This window comes from Acanthaster planci, linkage group LG01 (genome assembly GCF_054643075.1).
Source record: "Acanthaster planci isolate LZ-2023a linkage group LG01, COTS_SCS, whole genome shotgun sequence".
Lineage (NCBI taxonomy): Eukaryota > Metazoa > Echinodermata > Asteroidea > Valvatida > Acanthasteridae > Acanthaster > Acanthaster planci.
This window is the reverse complement of record NC_141777.1, coordinates 7321091-7340180: the sequence shown is the minus strand read 5'-3', so window position 1 is coordinate 7340180 and position 19090 is coordinate 7321091. Positions and strand designations below refer to the sequence as shown.

At 40.7% G+C, this 19090-nt stretch overlaps 2 protein-coding genes across 6 annotated transcripts; one reads left to right on the top strand and one right to left on the bottom strand.

The window, feature by feature from the left end:
- The first annotated feature begins 69 nt into the window (after positions 1 to 69).
- Positions 70 to 8847, top strand: LOC147800290 (uncharacterized). 5 transcript variants are annotated; one of them, XR_015426102.1, is made up of 3 exons: positions 70 to 210; positions 7290 to 7408; positions 8044 to 8847. XR_015426102.1 is itself a non-coding variant. In XM_087139663.1 (3 exons), the coding sequence occupies exons 1-3, from the start codon at positions 289 to 291 to the stop codon at positions 8107 to 8109; spliced, it is 315 nt and encodes a 104-aa protein (XP_086995789.1). In that variant the 5' UTR covers positions 135 to 288; the 3' UTR covers positions 8110 to 8847. The 5 variants fall into 5 exon arrangements, 1 of the variants encoding a protein (XP_086995789.1); XR_015426104.1 differs by having other exon boundaries at positions 78 to 210; positions 7293 to 7408; XM_087139663.1 differs by having other exon boundaries at positions 135 to 418.
- Positions 8848 to 9342: 495 nt separating this feature from the next.
- Positions 9343 to 18878, bottom strand: LOC110987204 (pancreatic lipase-related protein 2-like). Its single transcript, XM_087139658.1, has 7 exons — positions 18664 to 18878; positions 18291 to 18442; positions 14455 to 14595; positions 13640 to 13868; positions 12292 to 12428; positions 11887 to 11962; positions 9343 to 11568 (listed from the first exon to the last, which is right to left on the bottom strand). The coding sequence occupies exons 1-7, from the start codon at positions 18722 to 18724 to the stop codon at positions 11318 to 11320; spliced, it is 1047 nt and encodes a 348-aa protein (XP_086995784.1). The 5' UTR covers positions 18725 to 18878; the 3' UTR covers positions 9343 to 11317.
- Positions 18879 to 19090: the final 212 nt, after the last annotated feature.

The following is a 19090-nucleotide window of genomic DNA, read 5'->3' as shown; positions in this document are numbered from 1 at the left end:
AGCAAGGGATTGCTTGCTACTGTTCACTCGTTAGAAAGTGCAGGACTGACGGTGGAGTGCTGAAAAAAATCCGGGCTGCTGATGATGTGCACGGCGTCCTGTGTACTTTTCCACCCAGCTTCAGTTAGCAGCTGCCCGTGCTGAATGTTTTCACTCACTGCCTGCAGCTACGAAATGAAACTGGACACTTCTAAGATCTCACTTATGTAGGTTAGTGGGCTCTCGAATTTTAGTTCAAATATTGTGTAGCTGGAGGAAGCTCAAAGCTAGTTAGTACTTGGTACAACCATGGTACAACCGCGTCCGCAGAATCTATACAGGTCATTATTCAAACAAGGAGAAAATCTTAAGTGCATACACCACACAGGGGATCCCGCTCCCGAGGATTCGCGGCTGAAGGAAGCACACAATATGAGAGGTCAGCGATGTTTCATTTTTTACAGGCGCGGATTATGAATGCAATATCCTTTGGCTGTTTCTTTCTGTTCCTTTGCGAACCAGTGTTTCTTGTCTTGGGGTGAACGCTGGGTAATGTCAATCTCAATTGAAGATGGCACTCATCAAATCTGTGCGCAGGTAATTCCACCGCCGAATAGGCAATTACCACAAATGGTTTTAGTGTATAGGGTTATCCCCATAATGGACTCTAGTTGCATCATGTCTGAAAGGCAAAACCGCATTCAAATTGCAAGGTTTTTTTCTTGTGTGCATGCAGATATAGCGGATGCATGTCACGTTTCTGTTAAGTGACGTCCAAATTCACCAATTTTGACGATCGACTAAGCCCCACAGCGTGACCCAAAACTGTCGGTGTCAACGGCCATTATAACCTTCCATGTAATCCAGTATCTTGCCGTGTCGCTCTGTGAAAATGGAAACAAAGCGGAGGTCACAGAATTGGTTGGGAGAGTAGAAAATGAAAGAAAACTTTGACAATTATAAAGCCAAATTGCCTACAACAGGAAATGTAACCCCGTCGATTTGTTTTTCTGAATTTCATTCGTGGGAAAATCAGGAGAAAGGGATAGATGACAAGAATTTAAATGACTGAATAAAAGCAGGGAAAACTTTGGAGTCCAAAGTAGCCTACAAGCCTTTTCATCCTGGCCCGAAAGCGAACACCGACTCAAATTTGTGACGTTTGATCTAATATTTACGCTGCAAATCCTCAACTGCATAATACTTTTCAGCGCAGCGAATCTCGCTGCAAATGTGTTGTGACGTCACATTTTCAAAGTACGTGTATATAAACATGACACAGGCCTTGGTGAAATTTCTGACGGGACATACCCGGAGGCAAATATTTTTGAAGGGGCACTGAAAGAAACTGAACACTGGCTTCTACATAACTTGAATGTAATTCGCAATTTCAAACAGTGGTGGCCCTCGGGGGGGAAAATATTTCCGCTGGACGGGGGAACGTGAGTCCCCCCCCTCCCTGTACATGTATATAGTTACGCCACTGGTCAATGTTTTTCAGAGTCTTTTTTGTGACATGTTCAGTCTAGTGACAATGAGAATTGCTGTGTTGAACTGAAAGGTACCCCGAATTCCTTTTTACGGTTTAGAAGAAAATGTATAGTGGAAAGGGCTTTGCACCCTTTTGATCCATTTGGGCACTTAAAGCCGCCAATTGAACAACCACTTCAAAGACAGCAGATCAAAATTGCCTCGGACAACTTGATTTTTTCCCACCACTTTGCAATACACTGGATAAAATTCACCGGAGACTGACCGTGCCAGAGTGCTGACACCGCAGGCATCTCGACGGCAACCTGATCAGAGGAAATTGAAAAATATGACCCTTCACCTCCAATTTATATTGTTACATTTCTGCTCAGCAGTTGCCGTACGTCATCTTGTAAGGTTTCATAGACTTCCAAAAGACCAAAATCTGTGCTGTAAAAACTGAATGTAAATGTAATGTCCAAGAAATAAACAATTAAATGAAAAGATGCTGCTCAAAGACGGGAGTAACCTAAAGGATACATTTAAATTGTTGTAAAAGCTATGGGAACTGATTTGTTAGAGGGTGTTTTATCGTGAAAGGTTCTCTCCCAAAAAAGGAGCTTGGGCCTACCATTAATAGAGGCCCCATAAAAATTTGTTTCACTTACATAATATCTAATTAATTTGTTTGTGGTCTTCCGTCTCTCTGATCACAAACGTCATAAGGGAAGAGGCCCTTGACATGGTGTAGTGCTGTTACATGCAGCGTACCAGTGTCTAGAGGAAGACCGACGTAAATCTGAAGTACGCGCTCAGATATTTTCTTACGACGCGTCGTAAGCTGTCGCACTACCATAATATTTTTTAAACTTGGTATGCATGAGTTTCAATCCTTACAAGGTTTTTGATACGATCACACCTTTGTGCGTGTTTGCTCTTGCGATCACTGTAAGTGGGAAAGTTGATATTTTTGGCCTAGGGCCTAAGTTTTGGAAATTGTCATGAGAAGGTTATTCGTGTTTTATCGAACCGCTGGCGAAAAGGATGTCAAGACATCAATCAGTGAGAATGAATGACGGTTCGATAAGCCTAATAACAAACAAATTTGTACTTTTTGTGCTGAAGAAAAAGATGCAAGCTGTGCACTTTTGTTTAGACTGGTTCGTAAATCTATCATTTGCAGTTTGCAAGTAGTAACAGCGCAAACACAATCACTCAATATATACAAACGGGAAAGATTGAACTTGACACTTTTGACCAATAAGGTCCCTAACAGTTGCAGGCAGAGTAAAATGCTTTCTGTTGCCATTTTAAACAGAATGGGATTTATTTTATCCACGCAATTCTGAAGTCTCTATGTCACACATTGTACAGACGAATTTGTAAATGGAGATTAACGGGATAGACCCACCAGACACTCACAGGCTTGTTTTTGTGTCTGGGGTTCGTGGCCCTGCAAGAGACATCGTCAGTCGTCAATACTGACGTTAATATCCACGACTAAAATTCACGACTTACCTCAAGTCGCCAAAATTGGCATCAATATTAGGCCTAACGATTGGTGATGTTCTTTCAAAGCCACCTTATTGGGGACTGTTAGCATCAGCACTACTTAATATGTGTTTTCCGACTCAAGTTGTGCTGTAATATATTTTCTTAAACCAAGCGACTTGGCTGATTTCACTTGTATCTCATGCACATGCCCTAGCCCAACTGATGAACATGCTGAATTGAAGTTATTCTTGGAAGCAAATTGCGCAAAAGCGCAGACTGTGGCAAAAGTGGGTTTGCATCACAATGTACAAACACGGCCTTTATGTTTCACTTCAGATGTGAAATTACTAAACTCCACCCCTCCCCTTTGATCGTGCATGTGCTACTGGTACCTCACACATCCAATCTTTCAACACCGGTGGAATAATAACCTTCAGTACCTGTGATAGGTGCAGTAATTATTGCAACTCGCGAATTAAGTTAAGGAGAAACCACTGCGTCTGAACCCATTCGAATCCAAGAGTCTCCACTTTTTTCGTCGTTTCTCTAATTTAAACCCCTCTTGTGTCGTCATCGAACTCAGAGAAGTGTCTATTCTTCTTAAGAAAGTAGAGTAAACTGCACATTCTACAAAAAACACGGACCAAAACTGACTTTATAGCCACAGAAATCGCAGTTGTGGCACTGAATTATCACGTCAAGCGCAATGATAAACGCTCTTAAGAGTTAAGTACACTGTTTTAGACCTTCTACAAGTTGTTGCTGTGTGGATTTTTCAATTGCCATGCCAATATATTCTGTTTCATGTTCGGTGGCGATTACAATTTTTCAATTAAGTGAAATAGTGTTTTCATTTCAGTCATTTTTTTTATGTGTCTTTTTCATTTTATTACATACCCCTAAGTTCCATTTCATTTTCATTTCCTCAGTGTTCGACTTTTTTACTTAGGCCCTATTCGGATTTATATATTGATTATAAGGTATAATGTTTATTATTTGTCTTCATGTTTTTATTTTTGAAATTCAAACTTTGCCGATTTACATCAGTTTAACCTCAGTTATAAATCGTCCTCTGTAATCAACATTTTGTAAATAACTGTAACGATGACAATTCATGTGGAACTTTAGAGAAGTGATAAATCGCTTAGAAACCTATCGATACTTCTCAAATGTTAAATATACCAAATGCATAAATTTTACAAACGAAATAATTTACTGTGAAAAAAAAATACATTTAGCTGTGCACCCAACCGAAGAGTGCACAATATTAACAGTTTGAGCCAGAAATAAAGCTTTCATGCAACGTACATAAGGAGCCAACGCTGAACACTGGGTCAAATTAAAAAACTTTTTGTCTTCTTGTAGAATGGACAGTAGTGGAGGAAGAGACGTGACTTAAAGATGGATAGACACCACTTGGGATTGGTTAACCTCAGTCATTGATATCATGTGAAATAGTCATATTTGTAACCCGGAAACGCAATAACCTAAATAGGTTTTTAGACTCTTTGGTGTGGCTAGAGGCTCTGCAGGTAAAAATAAAAACAAACGGTGCACGGTGCAATTGCAGTGAATGTTGAGTGAAAGCTGAATGTTTCTTCCAAAAGGCTTGTAACAGTTTGAGTCGATCCCATGTAGACTGAATATTCGAATTCAAGGGGTGGACTCCTTGATTTGACCAAAGCTAGCACGTGTGAAAAGAAGAGAACGTGTAGATGATTCCATATGTACATTTATATTTTTGTACATTTCTGTATGTAGCCAAAGGAGCAAGCAAACTTAAGCAGAGGCGCAGTTTGCCGTGACGAATCGAAAAAGAAAGAGACACTCGGAATACGGTGCACTTGCTCGAGGTCGGAAAAGATTTCCTTCCTGAATGGCTTTTAGCTGGACTTGAAAAACTCTGAAGAGATTTGTGCGTGAGTTACAGAAATTAAGAAGTTGGGTTTATTTGTTCCTCTGTGTGTGCGGTACAGTCCCCTTGACGCATCCTACGGACTGAAAGTCTCACGGTAAAAAGTTTAAGAATCCCTACATGTAGTTTAGCGTTACAACGAGAGAAAGGGGCAAATAGGTCAAGACGTGTGTGATCTGTAAGTAATTATCCATTCGAAATGTATCCGTGTAATTTCATATTGTCGGCCATACAGGGCTAGGGGTGTTGAGCCAAGCGAGCCCGTTTGATGCTCATATGCTGCATTGAACTTCGCCTCGATCCAATAACAAAGTACGGTATGTCATACCAACTAGCCTCCACTGCATTGGCATCGAGTACAGCTACACCGTGTCCTGGGGCAAATTGGCCCAGAAATAACAAAATTATAGTCTAGGGTGAGATCGCTTACTGGTTTTCCAGAGGTTATCAAACGGAGCCGGCCCATTAAGGGAGAGAATGGATGCCCAGAAAAACTGTTGATTTGCCCGTATTGATTAGGTTTGAGAATGCCAGGTCAGATGCCATTACCCTGGAGGCACAAATAGCGTACTGCCTGACATGGTTGTAGAAAATGCATGAATAAAAACTGCAAGACCCCTAGTAAGCATTATTGAAATTATTGAAAATGTTAGTTTTTCAGGTTCAGTCAATAACGAAAGTAACGGATGCCTCAGCACTTAGTCTATGCTGATCTGAATGCCTCGCCTATTTCACAGTCTCTCCTGCGTTCCCATGCGACGCTTTTAGAAATATTCCTTAGGGCGACAAAGTCTTCGAAGGTTTTAAATTTCATAAATTGTTTCCAAAATTCCAGTATTCCTTTCCTTTGAAACACGTTTGTTGTAGTAACACTCTCTGGAATAAGAAATTTACTTTGGGTCCTTGTTAATTTGGTTTGAAATCGTGTGTTGACGACAGTAGATGAAAACATAGTTTCTTATGGTGGTGTATGGTGGCTGAAAATTTTATTTGGTGAAGGGGATCTAGCCGAGTTTGGCGTGGGGAAATTATCACGAGAAACAGTTGCAGTTGCGTGGTCGTGTGTTTCAGCAATCTCTGCAGTGGAGATAATGGAACTTTCTTGAAAACACTTCTCATGTCCGAATTCTTCCATGTCTAAACCCGCAGGTGCAAACTCAACTTGATTGAGTGGTGTGAGAACAGGAAAGACAAATAAACGAGAGGTTAGGGTATCATATTTGTGGTATTATTTTGCCACGGCGGCGAGCGACAATAGGGTAAGGGCACGCAACCAGCCGTGCTGCGCTGGGGAGCTCAAGCGCACGTGTACCTTACAGGCCCTTAGGGAGAATGTGCTGTGGGAAACCGCTTGCTTCGGTTGTTAACGCCTCAGACAATGTTTAAAACCACAGTCACATCTGTCTTTGTGAGACAGAAATATCGAGTAGATAAACTCAGACAGAACTAGCAGCCCGCTTCTGTTTTAACTATATAGTCTTTACTTATTTCCGTTACTATCCTATATTTAGTCAGTGACCAAAATAAACACAGGATTCACAGGATCAGAAGCTTACAATTTCCCACCATGCTTTATTATAAAGACGTCTTATTACCAGAGAAAGATAACTCTCACCGCACACCGAAATTAACTGGAATCTAACTGGGTGATTACGTTTCAGTTTGATTCGCTTGAAAAACTCTTAAACGATTTTATATGGAAAAAAGAAATTTTTCTGCCTATCAAAATGTAATGCACAGGAGCAGCCTACGTACGGTATTGATTTTACTAAACCTGCACGTAAAGAGATAACCAGCTCAATTTTATAAAACGGAGAAATTAAATTAGCTGTATATCAAAATAGTTCAACACGCGCAACAAAAATTTTTTATCTGTTATTTCGTTTTCAACAGTTTTTGTCGCATAGAACGACCCAGTGACCCATCCTTTCATACTCTATAGGAATATGTCCTTGTCTTACCGAGATGTTTTGGTGTGTTACCTATTCTACTCAACTGAACCAGCGGGTATACAACGCGATCAGCAGACCGATTCTCGTCAGGCAGAGATATTTTGCTCATCAAAATGTTTGCAAAGGCGCATATTCCCAAACTGTCGAGCTTCTAGACAAAACACATTCAGTGACCATCATTAAATACAAATTTAACTCTTCACCTAGAATTTAATTGGAGCTATAGAATTGTGAGGGCGGAAAGGAACATTGATTTCGATTTTTCTCCTTTTTTGGCGTTACACTGAAACGTTTCTGTAGTCTTAATATTTCATAACGCTAATCATTTCTTATAAATTTGCCTTGATCTGAATTTAAACTACCGGTAATGGAAAGGAAAAACAAATATGATTGGGTGAGAACATTATATTGATTTTATTCGTACATTATCATTTTATATAAAGGTTCATTCTCCTTTACTTTTTTCATCCTTCTTTTAGCAGTCCACATTATTCATTCGCCTTCTACATCACTATCGATGAACGGACGAGAACCGGTCGATTCTCTGGATTCACCGCAGACTATGAACACAAACAAGACGGAGACATCTGCCACACGTGTAATGCTAAATTGTTGTGTGAGGACAGACGTATATGACAGAATTATATACAATCTGGACGGGCCTGACCTCGTTTCATATTAGTGAAAATTAAATATCTTTAGTCCCGTTTGTTATCTGTTCGGCCTGAGGGACAACTGCAGAAGTACAACACGGCAGGTTCACCATTTTCAATTTATTACATGAAGACGCTCTCCACATGCATTTTTTATTCCAAATTTGACCCCATTATCAAATACACTCATCGGTCCCCATTTGCCATGTTCGTGAGTTTATGTTTATTTTTTCATGCCGTTCCATGAGCATGGAATCGAGTTGCTGAAGGGAGATGTGTATTTGGGGGCTACACGGAGCAGAATGCATAAGGGGGAGAGTCAAAGCCACTGCATCCACACGAAAAGTGATAATTTTCGAAAAATCAATGCACTTTTTCACTTTTCATACCTGCCAGAAAATAGTCAGACCACACCAAGCCCATTGTCTTCAGTGTAATTTTACAAAGTTCACTGAGGATTGGCTGGTAACCTATAAGTTGAAAGTTCAGCTCGGTTCTTCTGTTAAATTTATTGTTGTCCTCGGTCATTTTCACAAGCATGGGTTCAAGAGGTGATTTATTAGTGTTTTTTTTCCACCAGGGCGCTGTCATGGGTCACTGTAATCATCGTGGCAAACGGCTCGACCACACAGGCTTTCCGAGCTGATCGGGGTGTGTTTATGCTCCACACCAACCACGACGTTGTTCCCAGTTGTGTGGCGGGGGGGGCGTAAGGGGGCGTGGGGGCGCACGCCCCCTCATAAAAAATCATCGCCCTCAAGTCGCTTCCCCCCTTTGCATTTCAGAAACCGTACACATGCATTTCACTATGTGATCACGATTATGTACATGTATATGTCCAAGATCCAGTCACCCCCCCCCCACTTTAGCGTGAAGCCCCCTATCGGCCTCCTGTGCTCAGAATCCTGGCTACGCCGCAGCTTGATCCATCCCCACCACCCTCCCCGGGTGACCCAAGTTCGGCTCCTCCACAACAGATCATTCAATATAGACTGACATTAACTTCACGTGAAATACATCTGGATTGATGGCATTTTATTGTCAGTCGTTATTCAAGACGCTTCAAAGTCCTTAGATATGATAATATACGTCTAATAATAAGTGTAATGCACATATCCGACAGTAATGCTGCCTAAGTTGCTATTACAATCAATATCATTCTCGCTAATCCGGCTACGGGACCAATAATTATTTATCCAGCGCAGGTCCAGCCCTTAACGCTCACACTCCAGTTTGGAGAAAGATCAAGCTGAAAAAATTTACCGATGACCCTATCACATTAGCTGGAATTAGATCCATGGTTGGGAGTCACAAGCCCTTGCAACTAGATGAAACTTCTTATTGTTAGCACGGACGATGCGCAGGAAACAGGTACTCATTTTCACCATGCACCGTTGTTAAAAACTATAGATTCTTTTTCTGCTCGATTGCTGCGTGTGCGTCTGGGGCAAACTCGATTCACGATTCACCTGAAGCATTGTCACCGTTATTATTAACAATCGTTTAGAAAATAAATATAGAAAGCATATTTCTCATTTATTCTCTTCCCCATTCTGGTACTGTTTAATCGTTTTGGCAAAAATTGTCCTACTCCCCTCCGGCAGAGCTTGCTGATCAAAAGAGCCGATTCCAGTTTTACAATCTCTTGAGAGAGTGTCTGTCTTCGTTGGCAACCCTGATTAGCCTATTAAGTTGGTCCATCTGTCGAAATGGTAATCCACCTACACAAAAATGTACAATATCCTCTCGGACTGGGAGATCAAGTAGAGGAAAAAAAATTGTGCTGTTGAAACAGTTTTGGAAATAGAAACCAAATTGCAATGGCCACAGCAAGTACATGTTGTGGGGTTGAGAGGTGGATAACCTTTTGGGAGAGGGGTCAAGTAGGTAATACAACCACCTATCTTATTGCACGGATAATGTAATATGATGTAGAAGTCATTTCAGCAACTCTCCCATCAGAATCGTGTGACAAGCCATTGTCGTTAGTATGACAAGTACGGTTTTACATCTTGCTGGCACACAGCTGACAATAACTCGAGACAGTCTAGATGACGCGTTATAATATACCATTCTCATTTTTGACCGAGAGATTGATATTAAAGTGTGCGCTTTCAGAGAGCAATTTTGGGTGTGAAAATATAGGTATTCAAAATAATGAATAGACTATGCTGGTAGATTCAGCTTGGCACCTTCGCTCATCCTTTGCTGTTAAAGTTATAAAATAGTGACCCAACAAAAGCGGAGAGATACAGGCATGGGGTGACGTGCCGTTTCATATCTGCGACTCTCTCCATGCAGCTGCTGGTACAGCTGCGGTAGGCAAAGACGATACTTGCTTTCAGTATGCAAGGACACCAAATGCCAATCTTTGCTCGCACCAAACAGACACAATGTGGCCTTCCCGTTTTATTGATGTTGTGCGTCAATTTGATCGACAGAAGCAGTCATCCTGGCCACCCCGCAAACCCCGCCTGATCAATTAACGTAATTTGTAAAGGGCCTCGCTTTATAACGACAGGTGGAACGAAAGCAAATAACAAATGGCCGTAAGGCAGAAAGACAGCAAAATAGGCGTACAGTAATGTTGGGATATACCAGCTGTTTTGTTTTTCTTCGAGCAACTAAATTGAGGAGTTCCAGTTTATTTTACGACGCAGAGTTGGAACAGTGATTGACAAGATTAAACAGCAAAATGATTTAATTTGAATGAAAATTCCAAAGTCCTTTTATTTTATTTGGATATAACATTTGCCTTGTCACACAAAAGCATTTCGTGTGATCCATTATTAAGACCTCCCTGTCCATTAAGTTACAGCTTAGAGTAATGAAAAGGTTGAATGCTACCAGGAATTGGTACTGGTAGGCTGTGAATAAAAGAGTTATAAGAAGGGTTGGATCCAGGAATTTTTCCGGGGGTGGGGCCGGAGATTAATTTTTTATTTTTTTTTTGTGGCTCAGCGGAAAAGATGATGAAACATTACATGACAGACACTGTTTACAATGCTATTGGTGCATTTTTTTCACTTTTTGTTTTAATTTCCCAATTATTTTCACTTTTCTCCGTTTCTTGGAGGGATGGAGTTTGATCCCCACTACCGGATCCGCGGTTTATAAGTAGTGAATTTTTTGTTTAAGCGTTATTTTAATCTGGGGGATGCTATTCTTGGTGAAGTAATTGTACGAATGAGGTAAACTGTCACGATCTGCCCCTCATTTTAATGGAAAGTTTGAGAGCTGTACAATTCCATCTCCTCGAGGCCTCCCATTTTATCTTCTAAATACAAAACGTTCCAGAGAGGGAGTCTTGCACGTTTTATTCACAGGGGGCTCCTCTATGACCCTATACTGTCAGAACTGACACATACATCCACGCGCTGCAGTCTGGAAGCTATCAGCTTTGTGATTGATGCGAGGCCATTGCCGCTCCGTCTGTCGGCACGTCTCGGCATGATAAACACCGAGACGCCCAATCCTCTCACCCGGTGTTAGAATGAAATTGACCGCAAATGGAGGACGATGAATTGCTTTCCTTGGCCGTTATGACCATGGGGATCCCCTGCATGGGAATGATCATAGGGATCCCTTGCACGAGATACAGAGGTTAGTACATCGTGAACTCTGCGGTACAAATCCAAGGTGTCAATTGCCAAAGTGCCTCTCTTTATGCTAAAATAAGACACAAAAGGAATGATTTATGGATGCTTAAAATGAATCAGTGAATGACCAATTCTACCAATATGAACTTTATAGCAATTCGCAGTGTCAAAGGAAGCTCACAGAGGCTACATTATATCCGAGATAAGCCGAAGTTATTCTTCGTTCAATTTTACCTCAAAGTAACAAGCTGGAGTCTAGATTTCTTCGCAAAATGGTGCTTGACTGGCAGTTTTGAGGTAAAATTTTCCCCTTGCCAACGTGTTGACGGTACGATAGCCCATTACCGGACATCCCAAGACGCCACAGCTCTCACACTGCCCCGTAAGGAATTTGTCCCAACCACTACACGGGTAAGCCGTGAACTGGCATTCGGTTGACGGGATGCTTTCTGTGAAGTAGTACACGGCTCGAAAATGGCTGCACTTCAGCTCCGACTCGAAATCATCTAAGTAAGAAAACACATCATTCTATCGTTCTTAAACATCCTAAATTGTCAGTCAGAGCTTGACATAAACTAACTGCTAGCTGTCTCCCTCTCGCCTTTAGAAAATCATTCTTGGCATTTTGCCGTACTCTATAAATTTTCATTAAAATATACAGCATATTAATGTATATGCTTAACGACTGTGAATCCTCTTACTGTGCTGAAAATGCAGGGCTATCAAGGTCATTTTTGTCCTCAATTTCAAGACATAACAGAGGAAGATGTTTGTAAAACCCGTTAAATAAAAAAGAATTGCATACTTAAAAGAATGTTTCTTACCCAGTTTGTCACTAACTGTTTTGGGACACCCTGGTTGCTCCTTGCCACCGTTCGGATAAAAATCAACGTGTCCAAGCTGAGTGGAAGACGAAGAAAGGCCTTCAAATGGGAATGATTTTCCTGTCTGCAATCAGTCTCACTTTTAATGACACGTCATAAAGTGGTTGTCTTTTATAAAGATCAGTCGAAGCGCGCCCTCTAGGGAAAACACTGGAAAATTAGAGTTTTTTGTTCCTTCGTTCTTGCTGTCACAGTTGAAATATATTCTGCTGTGGGATTTGCGAAAAGAAAAGATCGTTTCGGGAAAGAAAAACGACATTTTGACAATGTCAAAAGACAGATGCAATTTGTCAGAATGGTTAAAGAAGTTAAAATTAAACCTTAATTGGTTAAGCAATTATTTACTGGTTGTTCGAGGCCCATGCCAAGCTCAAGGAGTGTCTCCCCGTCGGAGTGAATGTTATCAACAAATATGGCGTCTGTTGGGTCCAAGCGACATTTAGGATCATTGTTCTCAAAGTTCGGCCCAGCGGGATCGAGACCTGTATAAACGACAGAAAAGTTGAAGGTATTTCTGTCAACTTTAAATTGTCAGCGTGCATTGCATGATATGAAGATCTTTTCCCAGTAAGACATGAGCTCCCATAGAATGCAAGCCCATCTTTCTATTTCAATGGAAGTGCTTAAAGGCTGAGTATAGGATTTGCAAGATCTTTAAACGGGACTGTTAAATTATTGTGAGATGTGTATGTGGCTTACACTGTGGACTTGAAATTCTGTGCGTGGCCAAACAGAGTTAAAGTTGAAGAAACGACACTTTTGCAATGATAATTGGGTCCACAGTGTTTTATTCATAAACACGGACTAACATTTTTTGGAAGTATAGACTGAACGGATATGGAAGGAGGACCGAGGGATATCTGAGAGATGACCGAGAGATGACTGACCATGAAACATTCTGGGTGATTATTTAGAGTGGGGTGCAGGCTCGGGGGTATAACTTCCTGAACCTTCAGACTTGTGGTTGTAAAATCATGGCCTAAGTGTCTTGGGGAGTGGAGGTGCTACTTGAAAATCTACCACAAACGGGAACTTCTTCAAGATAATTTAAAGAAACTGAGTGGAAGTTGGATCAAGGATAATTTAATGATGAATTATTCTGAGCTTGCATTATCTTTAAATATCTTAGTGTAAAGAAATTACATGTACATAATAGTGTCAGAAAATCCGTGAAATTTTACCGCCAGGAATGATGTCATTTTCGATAAAAGAAAATTTTGCATTTTTTTCAAAGGTCGTTCAAATGCCCTTGATTTCAGGCTTCGTCTGCATAGTGGCGCGCACCTAAGCTCTCCCGTTCTCTTCTCTTCTCTAGTGCGGTTCGGTTCGATTTGGTTTCGGTTTGGTTTGGTTTCTGAAAAAGAAGATATAAACCTACATCTTGGCTCCGATATATGCCTTGGACAGAAATGCACGCCCAATTGGGCGTTGGTGGGAAGTGCTCGTTTCGTTGGTAGCAATACCACCGCAACGCTTACATGGCATAGTTTTTCGTGAACCGGCAAAGTGCCTCCGTTGCTGGGAAATTGCGCCCTCTCTTAGTCCCTCCCAGGGCGGATAGCCGTAGACTTACATATACCTCCCCGTTCCTTTGTCTGGGGGGGGGAGCTTGCAGATATGAGCTTTGGGGGGGATTCCCGTCCATGATATCAGTGGTAGCAAACTGATTATCTTTACTAGAGGTATACGTTACCTGTGATTCTTGCAATGCCGGGCTGATAGGCCCCAGCGTAACCAGCAATATGCGCCCCTAGACTGTGACCAATAAGATGCACTTGGTCGAAGCTGGTCCCCGTCTCTGTGTTCAGAAACTGAATAAACCTGGCAATTACCCTGCCAACCACCCTTGTATTCTGAACTGATTGGGTGTACAGGTTCCTAGCACCCGCTGCCCAGTCTACCAGGAAGATGTTTAGGTTCCCCTGTCAATAGAGAGACGATGAGTCACATTGTTTTTAACTCACATTGTGTACGCTTGTGCAGGCTAATTAAGTATGTGTGCTTCACGGTTAACGATGATTCAAGGAAGGATTAGTGTCTATTAGTGTCAGAAAGACAGACAGACTTAGCCGCTCTAAGTTTTTCTTACTGGCTCATGCAGCACTTTTCTGTACAATATCCATTTGAGCCAATGATAAATGGCTGCCAAAGGTATGTTAAAATTATCCAACACAAGTATGAAACATTCATATATGAATATGTATCAGGCATCCGTAAGAGTCTATTATTATTTCTGCACACGCATATCACTTTTCAAAATTAGCATGCAGACGAGGGCAAATGGAATGGATCTGTTGGATTCAGTGCTAACTCTTTCACTGACTCCCGCTGGAAGGCAGATCACAAACACGATCGCGATGTTTTGGCAGAACACGTGAGAAATTGGTGTTTCCGAATTGACAAGCCAGTGGTTTGGTAGACCGTCACGGTGTTCACGTGCATTATTTGCGAAGTCAAATAATGAGGGGACCGTAATTCCTCCAATCCGATTTGGTTGTAAACACTTACTGCTGCCAGTAATGCATCTTTCATCTCTTCCATCCATTCAGATCTAGCCCCTTTCTCTGTGAAGCCGTGGATTATAAACACTGTGTTTCGAAGCTCACTGAACGTGGAGTACTGCAGTGATGATGGGTCTGTTCGATCCACCTATGTGAACGTCAGATATTTTATCGTGTTGACAGTATAGGCCTATTTTCTATTTGGGAAGATATAAACCAATCATCAGTAAAGTAAATGAAGCCAAGCAAATTCGGTAACCTATCTGAGTCAACACCAGGCTATATTCATGTATTTCAAAATGCTCAATAGAAACAAATGACCTCATATATATCAATATTGCCGATAACAAACATACCGTTGTTTTACTTTTGCACATAGGAAGTTGTTGTGTGACTTTGGGCAAAGTAATAATATTTTTTTCGGTTGTAAGAACAAAGCAGTTCTAGCTAAAACCTTTCCTTCTAATGTTTGCAACATTCAAATAAGTATTTTCAGATAAATCATATATGAGCTTTATATGTACTGCTCCTTAATAATCAATACAAATACATGAAACAATGATAGTTTAAGAAGAAAAAAAGATAAGAAAAGAAAAGAAATAAATCAAAAGAACTGTTTTGCGTCTTTCCAACTTACGTTGCTGGTGATAATTTTTCGAACTTTTGCTTAAAAATACTTCGAAAAACAGCGACTCAAACAATCAAGTATATGTCCAGTTTGGTCTAACTGATTCTCCTAAGAAACTTAAAAGTATGCCACAGTTGCCTGTTGAAAAACATGCCAATTGCTGTTATGTTTTGTCGTCCCAAAATCAATAAATTCTAGGGTTTTGGTGCTTTTCTGGGACAACCTGTAAAATCCTGCCTTGGAAAATTGTCAACGAATGGACAGCTTGTACAGAGCATTGGTTTGCTAGCGCGCATTTATTGCTGCTGCCGGCGGAGGGCCTCTATGGAACGCCACATGTACCAAAACATGATGTTACTCTGTGAAAGTAGTTTGATCATGTTCTCAATCCATAATGTGAAGTTGTCAATCCATTATGTGACGTTGTCAATCTATCATGTGAAGTTGTCAATCCATCATATGACGTTCTCACTCTATTATGTGATGTTGTCAAACTATCATGTGAAGTTGTCAATCCATTATATGTCTCAATGCACCACGCGGGGTGCTGTCCCTTTAAATGTTGAATTATGCGAAGTAGTGAACCATTTGCATTAGGCCTATGTGAAGTAATGAATCCATTGTGTTGTCAGCGAATTACGTGGTGTGGTCAAAACATTATGGCACCGTTCCACTTGTGGAGCTATCCCTGTGTACGGGCCGTGGTAGTTTTCTAGTTCTGTGGACTAGGCCAAAACGTGGACATGCAGCACACAAGCACCATGGATCCTACAATAAAGATTTTGGAGTGGCACATCTGTTATCAGAAATTTTAATGGAAAACCTTAGTAAACATTTTGCACCTTGATAAGATCAATGTCAATCGATAGCTATTTTATACAAGCAAAGCTATTTTGGGAAACTGTGGTATCTAAAAAATCTGTGATTGTCCTGCATCTATAGCCGCGCTGAGGAGATTGTATCAGAGGGGTGGTGCTCAATAGTTCCATTATTTCGGGGGCTGCAGACAGATTTTAAAATATTGATTTTCAATTTTACTTTCATTTTATTTCATTGTATTTATAACCAAATCCTTTTAATAAATCATACATTTTTCTCATATCAACCGTTGCGTATGTATTTACTCAAAGAGAAGTTAATGTTTTTAGCCAGTTATTTAATAGTCAACATGTGTCAGCGATGATCTCAGATTTGCAAAACAATGTTTAAGGAACAACCAAACTTAAAGACAAGAAACCATCAGGTTGATTAAAAAACTTCTGGTATGTACATACGTTCACGGGGAAGGGTCGTACGTGTTCATGTCGCCTCTACGTCCCGGTGATAAATTGAATTGAGTGCTTTTCAAGACTTGTCTCAAAAGGGCGTTTTCCCTTGAAAAGAAAAATAACAAGGGAAACCTGTCTGTGCGAGCAAAGTTTAAAGAATAATCAGTTGACTTTATTTAAGAAAAGATTTCAGGATTCTTCCAAGAAGGTTGCTGTTGTAAATGAGATTTGTCATCAGCGTCAACAAGGCTACTTTTACTACTTTACTACTTTCAAAAAAAGTAAAGCATATGCAGCTTCATGAACGAGGGCTCTGCTCACTGATGTACTCTAGGTTTTTGCGACCAGCATGGGGAGAGAATTCCCTGGTGGTGATACCTATGTATGTGCATATTGAGCTTCCTGGAAAGTGTAGGCTATGTCAAGTTTTCATAGACTTCAGTGTTGTGAGTTACTAGGAAGTCGTCACGATCTCCTGCAAGGCCGCCCATTTGCCAACACCGTTGAACACATAATTTGCGCACAGGCTCATTATAGGTTGCCCAGTGCAGAGAGCTGAAGTTTCAAAACTTGTATCTGACGTTCGACGTCGCGCGTGTAGCAGCCCATCTTTTACATTCCTGTGCCATGTTTGTGCGCCAAGATATTCATTTTCGCTGCCGGATTCTTTGTTTTTAGGGAGGGTCTGTTTTTACGCTGAATGTCTTACTTGTGAGTAGTACTGTCATGGTAAAGCAGAAGAAAGAACACCGAGATCTCTTTCTTGGTTTTAGGGCACTTGCTGGGTTGACACAAGTCCTACCTTTTTGAAGAAGGAAGGTTTAATCCTATTTATTTATTTGCTTGATCGAAGTTTATGTCTAAAGAAATCCAAATCTATTGAGTTTGTCCACATCTGGTTACATCTTTCTACACCTCCCTCTTAATTAATCTGCCGAATACTGACAAAGGTGGGCTGAATCTCTTGGAAGCTACTAAAATGTTTCCGGGAATACTTTTTAAGCCACTTGAGTATTTAGTTTCTATATATGCTCAACCGTTCGCAGTAACGAGATCGAGGAATGTGACGAGCCTGGAACCATACTATTATTAACAATCACTTTATTTATAATGTATTCAATTGTTTAGCTTAATGCCACGGTTTCTCTCTGGTGAGCGATGTGTGCACTAGCATGTATTAAGGTAAACAACAATGTAATATTACTCCTGAAATTGTCATTGTTTGTTTCACATTTAGAATGCAGATGTACAACATGCTAAATGATGAACATAACTAACACGCGCCATGCTTCTTCACAGCTCTGATTGTATGTACATGTACATTTTTCCTTATGATCAAAGCTTGCATCATCCTTTAAGACGGTCTCATTGATAGTGATCCTATCATTAGTTCAGTTTTTTTGAAGCTGAAGTTCGTCCTGCTAGTGTGTTGCATGGCCACGGTTCGGCTGTACCCAAAGCAAACTACCACGGCCCGTACACCTGGGATAGCTCCACAAGTGGAACGGTATCATAATCCTTTGACTACACCACGTAATTCGTTGAAAACACATAATGGCTTCACTACTTCACATAATTCAACACGGGCTATGTAAAGGGACGCATTGAGAACGTCACGAAATGGATTGAGAACCTCAAGACCTGGAAGACAAGGGTTTCAAAATAGTTCTGCCTACAGTACTAATTACCTTCTGTATACAGGTATTTACTTTGGTGGAGATTCAACAAAACATATAAGTACTTTTGCAGTTACCAGAATAGTTTGTATACTCTTTGATCGATGTGGCAATTGTAGCATGAATCAGAGGTTCGTTTAATTTTTCCCCAATATTCAAAATGAGTGCAAAGTTGTCACTCGCAGTGGTGGATAGGTATGTATCTTCATCCCTGAGTTTCCAGCATTGCTTAGACACAATTTCAGAGAAGAGGAGGCAATGAAAAGACTACCTTCATGTACAGGCTTGGGTTAAGTCGAGTATAAAGTAGAAATTCAGTGTTGATGTACTCAGGAGATTTTGGAGGGAAACGAAAGAACACATCGAATGGTGCCTCATTCGTAAAACAGCCTATGTCGCCATAGCAAATCTCCTCGGCAATACCTTGAAAACACAGTAACGAATAGATGGAATTAGATAACCAAACCCAATCAAATGTTTTGAACTGCGACCTGTGCCCCCATCTTGGTAAGCATTCCATGCAGGCGACTCAGACTTGACAGACACATAACAAATATTTCAAAATTCTCAAAACTGTATTGGCCTACTTGTTTCACGCTTTGTTTTTTTTTAATCGATACACAATTAAATGACGCTATACTCACCCGTAGTTATCAGACGTTCAGCCATCCAAACGAACAAGAAATGTGTAAGAATGCGCATCATTGAAAATGTCAAAGGATTTGCATTCGCTCTGTGAAAGCTGCAACAAATTATATCTGATACTGTGTCAGAAATCTTGTTTCATGAAGAATGTACTTTATAAGGCCAGTTCTTAGACACGTTAGTAGAACAATGCGCACATTATTAACTTCCTGGGGGTTCGCAAACCAAAATGATTTCAGGAGATACGGACCGTCTATTTCTGGAACAGTGCTGTTTGCAAAACTTATTGTTAATCTGTTGTTATTTAACGAAGGAAAACATTCATATCAAGTGAGTTAGTAAAAATATTTTAATCTACTTCCGTATTGATTATATCAAAATGAACTGTGGGCGTTTATTAGGAGAAGTGTAGAACCTCTTGTTACC

Excerpts from the sequence above, each read along its gene's own strand:
- LOC147800290 (XM_087139663.1), top strand. The coding sequence starts at position 289 with ATGGTACAACCGCGTCCGCAGAATCTATACAGGTCATTATTCAAACAA. Across the intron at positions 419-7,289 it reads GGAAGCACACAATATGAGAG|CAGTCCACATTATTCATTCG; the intron begins GTCAGCGATGTT and ends TCCTTCTTTTAG. Across the intron at positions 7,409-8,043 it reads CGGAGACATCTGCCACACGT|GGCGCTGTCATGGGTCACTG; the intron begins GTAATGCTAAAT and ends TTTTTCCACCAG.
- LOC110987204 (XM_087139658.1), bottom strand. The coding sequence starts at position 18,724 with ATGATGCGCATTCTTACACATTTCTTGTTCGTTTGGATGGCTGAACGT. Across the intron at positions 12,429-13,639 it reads CGGCATTGCAAGAATCACAG|GTCTCGATCCCGCTGGGCCG; the intron begins GTAACGTATACC and ends TCGTTTATACAG. Across the intron at positions 11,569-11,886 it reads AACAGTTAGTGACAAACTGG|ATGATTTCGAGTCGGAGCTG; the intron begins GTAAGAAACATT and ends TTTCTTACTTAG.